At 42.9% G+C, this 10459-nt stretch overlaps 1 protein-coding gene across 2 annotated transcripts; it reads left to right on the top strand.

Annotated features, from left to right (window-relative positions):
• The first annotated feature begins 1259 nt into the window (after positions 1–1259).
• On the top strand, positions 1260–10169 carry LOC132786326 (calexcitin-1). 2 transcript variants are annotated; one of them, XM_060792830.1, is made up of 5 exons: positions 1260–1364; positions 5346–5472; positions 6624–6676; positions 7139–7258; positions 9198–10169. In XM_060792830.1, exons 2-5 carry the CDS (start codon positions 5415–5417, stop codon positions 9519–9521), a joined length of 555 nt encoding a protein of 184 aa, XP_060648813.1. In that variant the 5' UTR covers positions 1260–1364; positions 5346–5414; the 3' UTR covers positions 9522–10169. The 2 variants fall into 2 exon arrangements, with proteins under 2 accessions (XP_060648813.1, XP_060648814.1); XM_060792831.1 differs by lacking the exon at positions 1260–1364 and having other exon boundaries at positions 5319–5472.
• Positions 10170–10459: the final 290 nt, after the last annotated feature.

Genomic DNA, 10459 nt, shown 5'->3' with positions numbered 1-10459 from the left:
AGCAGGCATGAAATTGTTTTGCTTAAATGTCTTTGACTGCCACTGCTGCAGCCGGTTGGTGGTCCACTTTTCGACATGATCGAATGCGAATGCGCCACCACCATAATTATGCTGCCAAGTGCTACCACAGCACCTCTGCACATGTGTCTTTCTCTGTGTATGTGTGTGTGTGTGTGTGTGTGTCAAGGCTATGCTTAAAAATTGTCCAGAACATTTGCACATTTTGATTTGTTGAAGTTTTTTTAGGTGCTACACTGAGAGCAATTTCCATTGTTCCACTCTGTCACAAAGTAGTCTATTAGAAATAAATTCTCTTTGCATTTCTTATTATTCTTTAATTTAATTATATTTCAATTGCATTTTCTATATTTCCAATTTCATTTAAGTTCATATTTTAAAAATAAATATTGTTTTTAAGTCCCTTAATATTTAATAAATATGCATGAACTTCAAATGCATATTGGATTGTGAAAATAATTCACTAACTTGAAGTGATTATGTTTTTTTAACAGACAATTTGTTGCAGAAGCGTAAACACTTTCAGTAGCAGAGATCAATGTAAAGTTTACTCAGTTTTTATCAACGACAAATCAAATATTTGAACTTCAGTCTCTTAGCAGCTGGCTGCATATATAAATATTGCTGCGACTAGATCAACCTAAAATAATTATGATAATATCACGTAAGTAAAATAAATAAATTCGCAAAGAGTTGGCTTTAAATTCAATTAGCAATTTCGGCAAGTGTTAAGTCTTCAAAAATCTAACAGACACCACAAATGCCGCATGCTGTTGTCCTAGTGCAATGCTAAAGCTGCACGTGGTAGCCAAAAAGTAGACTGCACGCCGAAACACAGACACACACACACACATAGTTATATTTACAAACACACACGCACACACTGCTGACTGCATGCCTCTGCTGCGACAAAGTGCAGAGCAGCGTCGACTGCGACGCCAACGCCGAAGCAGACGCAGCGATAAGATAAAACGTGCGATGACAAAAAAGCACCCAAAGCGAACGACGACAACAACGACGACACGACGACGACGACGACAACGCGACGATGACGAAGGACGCCGAAGCTCTGCAATGAGCCGACTGCGACGCCGAAGCCGAAGCAGAAGCCAACGGCGACGGCGACGTCGACGCCGAAGCCAACGATGTCTGTGTTGGTTGCTGGTGCTAGGCTGCGGCTGCGGTTGTTGCTGGTACTGGTGCTGGGCGCTTATAAAAGCCGCTGGCTCGACATGAGCGAACATCACAAAACAGCGAAGCGCGTTGCCGAGCACACAAGAGCCAAGAGTGGAGGCCAGAATCAGAGTCAGAATCAGAATCAGATTCAGAATCAGAGTTAACCAACGGTAAAGTGAAACAAATACTCAACACTGACTGTAGCAACATTGTGTGTGTGTGTGTGTGTGCGTGAGAGTGCATTTGTATTTGTGTTAAGAGTTTCCGTTACAAAAATAATGCCACAATTTGGAAAATACATTTGGAAAACCGACAAAAGCACAAGAACTAGACGAAGACCCAGAAAGGGGAAATAAGAACAAGTCGCAAGTAACGAGCACAGAAGAAGAACAAGAGAACAAGGATGAGGATGTCGATGTGGATGTGAATGTGGAAGTGGAAGTGTCCAGAACATCAGAACAGGTTTCGTTAGTTCGCCAGTCAAGTGGGCTGACAGCTTTGCAAGGCAAAGAGGAAGTGCGCCTACCTGGTCCACCTCTTTGTGGCAAGCTCCTCCCCTCCTGCGGCGCTCCTTCACCTTGCTGTGCCTCATTGTGAGCAGCGAAGAAACTTAACAAGTGCAAGTAATGCTGCTTTTGTAATGAATTCATTCAAAGTGTTGCCAAAGTTTTCCATAAAGTTGCCAAACAAAAATACTCGCACTCGAAAAGCAAAAGCAAAAAGCATACTCAAGGATCCTCGTCGTCGTCCTGTGTTGCGTTTGTTGGGTTTGTTTGGTCAGCCGCTTCGTGCAGTTGCCGTGTGCGCCGCAGGCCTAAAGCATCAGCCACTGGCCATTGTCTCTTGTATTTTTTCTGCTCTGTTCTCTCTCGTCTCTCATCTCTCATCTCTCTTGTCAGTTGTCAGTTGTCAGTTGTCCGTGTTCCGTGCTCTGTGCTCTGTTGTTGCCCCACTAAATTAAATGTAAATTAATGCAAATTACCCAAATTACTGCGGGGCCACACAATACAACAGCAGCAGCTGTGCAACTGCGACAGTCGAATGCAGTTCTCTCTTTCGCTCTCGCTCTCTGGCGTAAGATAAAACACAATCGCATTGTCTATTATTTTAAATTGGCTGCGCAAATTTGCGGCATCGCAAAAGTAATTAGTGACCATTGTAAACTGTGCCACATCTCAGTAGAATCGCAATCAGAATCAGAAGCAGCGAAGATGGCGAACTCTCAAGCAAAGGTCGATTCTCGATCTCTAACGTCTTGAATTGGTTCTATTCTTATCCTAAAGAGCAACTGCCATTAAATCTGAAGACATTAAAGCTACCTTTCATGTGCTCATCTGAGAAGAATTGCAATCAGAATCAGAAGCAGCGAAGATGGCGAACTCTCAAGCAAAGGTCGATTCTTGATCTCTAATGTCTTTCATCCTGATCCTAAAGAGCATCCACCATTAAATCTGAAGAAAATAAAACTTCCTTTCATGTGCAGCACGAATTTAGCCATTGTAAACTGTGCCATATCTGAGTAGAATCGCCGTCAGAATCAGAAGCAGAAGCAGCGAAGACTCTCAAGTAAAGCTCGATTATCGATCTTGTATGTCTTGCATTTGTTGTATCCTGATTCTGGAGACCATCCACCATTAAATCTGAAGACAATAAAACATCCACGAACAATTTATCCAACTCATGTAAATTAAGTATACGCCTCGTCTATTTGGCAACACACAATCTCAACTTTTAATGGCCTGATAAAAGTACAACCACAGCTCACTCCCAAGACTCTGTGAAATGTCAATTAAAATTTTTATGACCTAATATTGGCCTAATAATTATAATGTGAAAGATGAATGTTAATGGCCGGCTAGCTGCCCATAAAAAGTGACAACAAAAATTGGCAACAGCGCGAGGCATTTGAGTTATTAGAAACTGGACACGAGACCCGAGGCGGGGACTAATTAACGAGGCTCGCGTTTGTCATTGACTGAGCTAATGTGGTTCTTCCTGGCTGAAAGCCACAACCAGGCTACAACCACAACTATAGCTAAAGCCATAACCAAAGCCAAAGCCAAAGCCATTCTGCGGCTTGGTGCGCGTGGTTTTCATGCACTGGCACATGAGTAGATGAGCATTGAGTATTGGGTATTGATATTGTTAATTAATGCTCAGCTTGTCGCAAGCCCCAAACATAATGAGCGCCAGCGGAAGGTGTGAGCCAAAGTGACGGGAAATGTGTAAATATTAATGCAAACATTTAATTGGCAGCAGCAGACGCAGCGACGGCAAAACAAATTTGCGTTGAATGTTCAACGTCGAACGCTATTTAATTCCTATACGACCAAACCACGTGGCGTATGCGTAATATGAGGACTTACCACCAAAGCGAATTCAATTTGCGCGCATATTAAATTATTTATTTCACTCTTACTTGTATGCGCGTATGTGAGTGTGTGTGTGTATGCAAATATATCGGATATGGCTAGTCCGATTATATACTCGCATACTCTTATAGCATAAAATGTGCAACTGCCTATTAAAAGGCTTTAAATTTCATTTCCAATTTCCATCACGCGCATCGTTGAGGAATGCAAATGAAAGCCAACTCCATTGGCGACACATTTAATTTAATTCCATCTGTTCAAGTGATTAACAAAAATTGGTAAACTGATTCTGCCCTTGTAATGAATTCATTTCCAAAAGAAAAAACCATTCCAACATTTTTCGATTGAATCGCACTAAATATTCTTTATTTAAGAGTTGAAATTTTAGTGTCGCATTTCCTTGAAATTATATTACATTTTTATTAGCATAGTTTAGTTTGTCATCAAAATAATAATTTACGATGAAAGAAATATTGCTCAATGGCAGTCACATTAAATTTGATGAAGATCTTAATAATATTAGTTTAACACTTGAGAAAATGTCCAGTTGGGTTGACAGTCTTGTAATGATGTCAAGAGCAGAAGAAGAAGGAGATTTGAAGCTAAGCTATGAGTAAGGCTGATTTAATTTAATTCGCAGGCTGCATTATTCTAAAGGAAAATGACATTCCTCTCGCTAGCCATCGCTTTTATAGCCTTTCCATTGCAGTTTGGCTGGCAGCCCAACTCATCAGCCAGAGGCAGCGGCCATCCAGCAGAAGGCAGCAGCCTCGTCAACTCACCTGCTCTCAAACCGAATCCGTATCCTCATCCTCATCCTTATCCGCATCCGTATCTACGGCATGTCGTTATTGTTGACGTTGCCGCTGCTGTCGACGTCGTTTTCGTTGCCATCATGTTCATTGCATTTCGCTTTCCACTTGACATCCTGGCTGCAATTTCCTTGTTGTGAAATTATGCTTTGCCTTTGCCGTCCCCGCAGATGATGAACACCAGAAAACACAACACAACAGCACAGCAAACGGCTGCAAGGTGATTCGTTGGCTTGTCCAAAGTAAACTAAAGTAAATAGTTTCCGAATGAAGCCCTTGGCCACACTCCTCCTTCTCTTCAGCTCTAGCGATTAACTGAATGCGAACAAAAGACTATGCGGCGCATCAAAGCTGGCAATGACCATGTGCGATGTGTGATGAGGTTGATGCGACGATGACGATGACGATGACGATGTTCATTGCTTCTTTGCCACATATTTGCTCTGATTTAGCGTGCCGCCTTTGACCTCGTTGGCAGTTCGTCGAGCAGTTGGCTGTTTGCTTTTGATTGAAGGTTAAATGAGCCGTGGCTCGGAAGGCTGACAGACGATCCGTTCCCCCTACCTCTTACCCCTTACCTTCTTTGTCGCATTCCCGCTTCGCATCGTGCTGAGCTTTTGCATTTGCATTACACTCGCATCCTTTGTGCATCCTTAGACAGTTTTATTTTATTTCCTTTGGTTGAATTAGCTGGCATAAACTAACGCGCGGGGCGGGGCGATGTGCTGAAGAGAACAATTTAAGACCCCGAAACGAGAGCAGAGCCCGATTTTGTCTCTTGCCCATCTTTTTTACGAGTCGTCAGCGGGCCAACATTGCGCTGACTGTCACGCCCACACGAGCGTGTCCGCCCCTAATTGAGTGCACTTTAAATTTTAAACTATTCTATTATTATTTTTGTTCTCTCTTTCTCACCCTTTTAACCATCTAATTTTATTAGACAATTTTCGATTCTCGTATTCCACAGCTGACGAAGAGTGTCGAAGGAAAAGTTCAACTTAAACAGCAACTAAACTAAAGTCAACAATAATACAAAATGTCCATCTCCGATTTCCGCAAGAAGAAGCTGCTGTTCCTGTTCAATGTGTTCTTTGGTGAGTACACGTTAAGCCACTCGAAAGTGTTCTAAGAACTGTAAGACACAAGTTATTGTAATTCTTATAACTCTTACTCGTGATGACATTATTACCTGAGCGAAGACTAACGAACGAATAACTTTTTGCAATTGTGAAATTATTTACATTGCAGTATTGAGATAATGTTTTAAGTGCAATCTACAATCTACAATCTACAATTGGCTGTCGACTGCACGTTTCGCAATTCAATTTGCCAACGAACCTCTTTTACACACGCTGCGTATACATAATGTGTGCTTAACTGCAAGTATTACCATATGCGCATTGCTCTTTGTGTCTTTGTACTCGTTGCCATTAGCCAAATGCCAAATGTGCTGTATGCAGTATGCTTTAAAGCCATTTTAGTTGAGAACTTTATGCCCATTGTGGCAAGTTTAACAAAGCAGAAAGTATCGCAGTGGCTGCTCTCAAAAGTAGGCAACACTTTTTGCAACTCTCTTGAACAAAAGATTCATGGACTTTGGACTTTGGACTGAGATTCGGACTCAACCAACCACACAAATTTTGAGTGCTATTCGATTATGACTAATTGACTAACAGTTAGCATTAAGCAGCAAACAGTGGAGTCCAGCATAAGCGGCTTCAAAGTTGCCTGTTGGCTGTTCGCAGTTGGCCATTTGCCATGCTTGGCAGCAGCTGTTATTTGTTGTTGCCTGTTGGCGCCATAAAACGCAAGCAGCAAATACTTGACACTGAAATTTAAAGTGGCCATTTGCACACCGTTGTCGTTGTCGTTGTCGTTTGTGCTGTCGTCGTTACCACGGCAAACCAAACCTAAAGGGCCATAAGCTGAGAGATGAGGCCATATCCAAAAATATAAAAAATCCGAAAATCTGAAAATATGAAAATGTGAAAATCTGCCGAGTGTGCAGACAGGAAGTGCAATTTGGTGGCAGCTGTGCAGCTAACTCGTGTGCTGTGTGTGACACTCGTTCTCTCGCACCATGAGATCCGTTTAACTTTTATTAATGTGCATCCGACTCTATTTTCTATATATTGTTGTATTGTTGTTGCTGCTGACAAATAACCAACTGACCAACAACTGGACACAACATGCAAACAATGCAATCCAATTCACGCTAAATGCGCAATGGCGAATTGGCCCGCAGATGTGAACCAGAGCGGCGAAATCGACGTTAACGACTTTGAGCAGGCCATCGAGGTAAGTGAAGGGCAAAGCGGAAATGCGCCAGTCGAACAGAGGAAGAGAAAGCAATAGAGAGAGAGAGAGAGAGAGCAGAGGATTCTCTTAAATTATTCGAAAACAAATGTGGAAAAATGTTGTAATGAAATTCAGTAAACGCTGCTGATAAATATGCAAACCTGCGATGTTTATCGACCAGCAGCTGAATCGCCGAAAAACAACAAGAGCCACAAAAGAAGCACAACTAAATGCAACAATGTGAATGCTGCAAAGTTGCAGTGGCATTTTTTGCGGCACTCTGTTGATTTTGCATGGAATTCTCTCTCTCTCTCTCTGTCTCGGACTCTATTTGTTGGCTCTTCTCTGCTATGCTGTGTTCTGCTATTTTGGCTTGGCGTTTGCCAATTCACTTTTTGTTTATTCAACTCGTAACTGATAACTCAATTTATGTTTGTTTGTTTTTTCGACTGTCTGCTGCAGCGTGTGTGCGCTCTTCGCAAATGGCCAAAGGGAACGCCAAAGAACAAGGAGACCTACGATGTCATGATGGAAATTTGGAATGGTCTGCGATCGAAGGCCGACAAGGATAACGATGGCCAGGTGAGCTGTGACATTCTACCACTATTTATCTCACAATCCAAGCTGGATGCGTGGGGCTATATAGCCACGAGAGCAGACCATAAAAAAAAGCACAACTGACATGTCAAGTGCTTCGTTTTGGGGCTCGGGATTGCAGCTCGCCATTTGAATGGCTTCATTGTCAGTGCCAAAAGTGCTGAAATCTATGGACTGCACTCGATGCCATTGTGACAGCAGCTGACAAGTGGGCCTCACCACCACACACGCACACGCACTCGCACATCCACAACTATATATATGTATATGTGTGTATGTGTGTGAGTGTTGTAACGACAAGCATTACAAAGTCGGTCGCATACTGCACAAAAAATGCTCATAAATTTTCTTTTTATTCGAGAGGAGTGTGCAGATGGGGAGCCTGAGAGGGTGGGGAAGGGGGAAGGGGAAGGGGGAAACAGGAGAACTGTTGGGTACAGTAAGCAAATTCCACGTCGACAACAATGAACGGAAATTGAATTGTGAATTATTTGAGCAATGCAGTCTCAGTTCCGGGCCACGACTTGAGTTAGTTTTCTAGGCCGATGCTCATTACAAAAGAGAGAACGAGAGACAAAGTTTATTTGAACCAAATAGACTTTGGTTTTGTGCAACCAGTGAGAGTATCAGGCCATTGGATAATCGGGCACGAAATTAAATAATCCAGTTTAAGCCCACACGATTCAGTTGAGCCTCTCACAAATTCACTGCATGTGCGAAACAGGTGCAGTTGCCTTTTGAGACGCAGTGGCTGTTGCTGCCATTGCCATTGCATTTCTCAGTGGTCGGTGGTGTGGCCTCACTTTGATTGTGACACAGATAGCCACAAAGTTTTGGCTTGTAGCCAGCAACTTGACGAAGTTTGCTGCAAATAAGCTGAAGTCAACTGTTTGTGGCCTTTGTGCAGTTTTTGGCTTTGTGCTGCCCCGACTTGGATTTATTATTGTTGCCCTAACTCACTTTACAGCACACAGCAAGCAGACAGCTCAGCTATAGATAATAGGCAGAGTACATGACTACACATGAGACATGCGACCACAGCAACAGCAATAGCAACAGCAACAACGACAGCAATAGCACAACAATTGCCAGCAGAGCCACGACACGGTCAAGGATATGCGGCGGCCTATTTGGCATTTCAATTTGGCAACGCGTAGCACTTAGATGCAATAAACATAAAAAATATGCAGTTAGTTCAACTCGGGGGTGTTTGTTGTGGTTGCGGTGCTTCAGTGGTTTGGTGGTTTGGTGGCTTGGTGGCTTGGTAACTTGGATTGCCGCTGCAATTGATGGCACTGGCCGCACATTGTTTAGTGTTTGCTTATTTATGACCGACCACATTCGAACATTGCCAAACCACCCCGCAGCAACGACGCCTGCAGCCCGAAGCCACCAAGCCAAATATGCTCAAAGTCTTTGGCCCAATATTAGCAATGAGTCTACACTCCTCCTCCCTGGCGGGTCAAGGGGCATCGGCAGTTTGTTGAATTTGGTCAAGGCGTCGATTGCTGATGTTGCGGTAATTGCCGTTGTTTGCTTCAGTCCGGTGCGGTCCGGTCCGTGTTCTCCTCTGTTCCGAAGTGAAAAAATTGCTCATAATGCGAGGGGGGCATAATGTGTTGGCCGCATAAATTACATCGACCAGCACACATTCTACCTTCTATCGAGCAGCTCGGATCACCTTACTCCCGCTTGAATCACCTCAGTCCAGTTGCCATCGACCACCTAGTGCCATTATGATGTTTTATGTGCTGTCGCCTCCTTCCACTCGTTACTCGCTACTAGTTATTCGCCAACTGCCAACTGCCAACTGGCAACTGGCTAGACGCTTTATGTCCTTTTCAACGCGTTCTGGGCGTAACGCATTAATCTGATGCTTTTAACCGTCTTGTTCGTTCCCTCTTTCTATCTATCCCTTTGGCAGGTCAGCGTGGATGAGTGGTGCAACATGTGGGACGCTTACGCCAAGGATCCCAGCAGCGTGATGGACTGGCAGAATACGTACATGAACTTTATGTTCGATTTGGAGGACGCATCCCATGACGGTGGCATCGATGTATCTGAGTTTACGCTCGTCTGCTCCAGTTATGGCCTCGACAAGACCGAGTGCGAGGAAGCGTTTGCCAAGATGGCCCAGGGAGAGAGCGAGGTGAATCGAGAACAGTTCTCCGCCTTGTGGAAGGAGTACTTTGCTGCCGAGGATGCGACCGCGCCTGGCAACTTCATCTTTGGCAAGACCTCGTTCTAATTGTATCGATTTGCATATTGGTCTGACTTGGTGATTGGTTAGCTGGTTAGCTGTTTTGCCACTAATTAAACTAGTAATATATCAAAATGTACATTCTAATTTAATGCTAAAGCTAAACAACAACTCAACAGGCAACAACTCCCAAATTCCCAATCTCCCAAAACTCCACTTCGACTCCAACTTATAATGATTACGATTACGATTACGATTACCAGTTGCGAGTACTATTAGCTGAATAGATATTCTGACGTTGTTAATTAAATGTTGTCAACTGTAACCTCAACTCAATCTTTTACCTAATTCAATGTTCTAATTTAGTAACCTTATTTGTTAGTTAAAAAACGTCTCTATTTATATTTTATACTATACTAAAAAACGATATAGTATACTCAAACCCTCAAACTATTTATGTAAACGAAAGCTCAAAACTCAATTGCAATTCTACTAAATATACATTCGAGTTATCTGATGAAAAGAATATCCCAAAATGCGAGTATTGTTGATGCGTAAATTATTAAATGAAACCAATTAAACTGTCAAATTGTTTTGTGTGTGTAGTTCTAGTTTATCGTCGCATCTCTGGCGTTTAAATATAAATGTAAAGTGTTCTAACAAATTACAAACAATAAATGCTCAACATCTACAAAATCCCTATTTGCATACACGTATATATGTATCTTGAATGGGGAAGCCGGGCATTACTTGTTGCTGTTGTTCCAGTGGGAGGAGCTGGGATGAAACGAACCCCGTCTTATTTAAAGTGCTTGTGGCCACCGCAGGTTATGGTGCCCGATAAGATCAGCAATTGGCTGGCAATTTATGAAAATTATAATTTTGCTTAGGGCCACAAATAACCTTCGGTTCAACCACATTGTCGAGCTTGGGTGCACTTCGAACCGATTTACTATGCCAATGGGGCGGCTACGTAATTTATGCAA

This window comes from Drosophila nasuta, chromosome 2R, assembly GCF_023558535.2.
Source record: "Drosophila nasuta strain 15112-1781.00 chromosome 2R, ASM2355853v1, whole genome shotgun sequence".
In the NCBI taxonomy this organism is placed as follows: Eukaryota; Metazoa; Arthropoda; class Insecta; order Diptera; family Drosophilidae; genus Drosophila; species Drosophila nasuta.
Note: the sequence above shows the minus strand (reverse complement) of the source record. Positions and strands in the feature narration are given on the sequence as shown.

Excerpts from the sequence above, each read along its gene's own strand:
- LOC132786326 (XM_060792830.1), top strand. The coding sequence starts at position 5,415 with ATGTCCATCTCCGATTTCCGCAAGAAGAAGCTGCTGTTCCTGTTCAAT. Across the intron at positions 5,473-6,623 it reads CCTGTTCAATGTGTTCTTTG|ATGTGAACCAGAGCGGCGAA; the intron begins GTGAGTACACGT and ends ATTGGCCCGCAG. Across the intron at positions 7,259-9,197 it reads ACAAGGATAACGATGGCCAG|GTCAGCGTGGATGAGTGGTG; the intron begins GTGAGCTGTGAC and ends TCCCTTTGGCAG.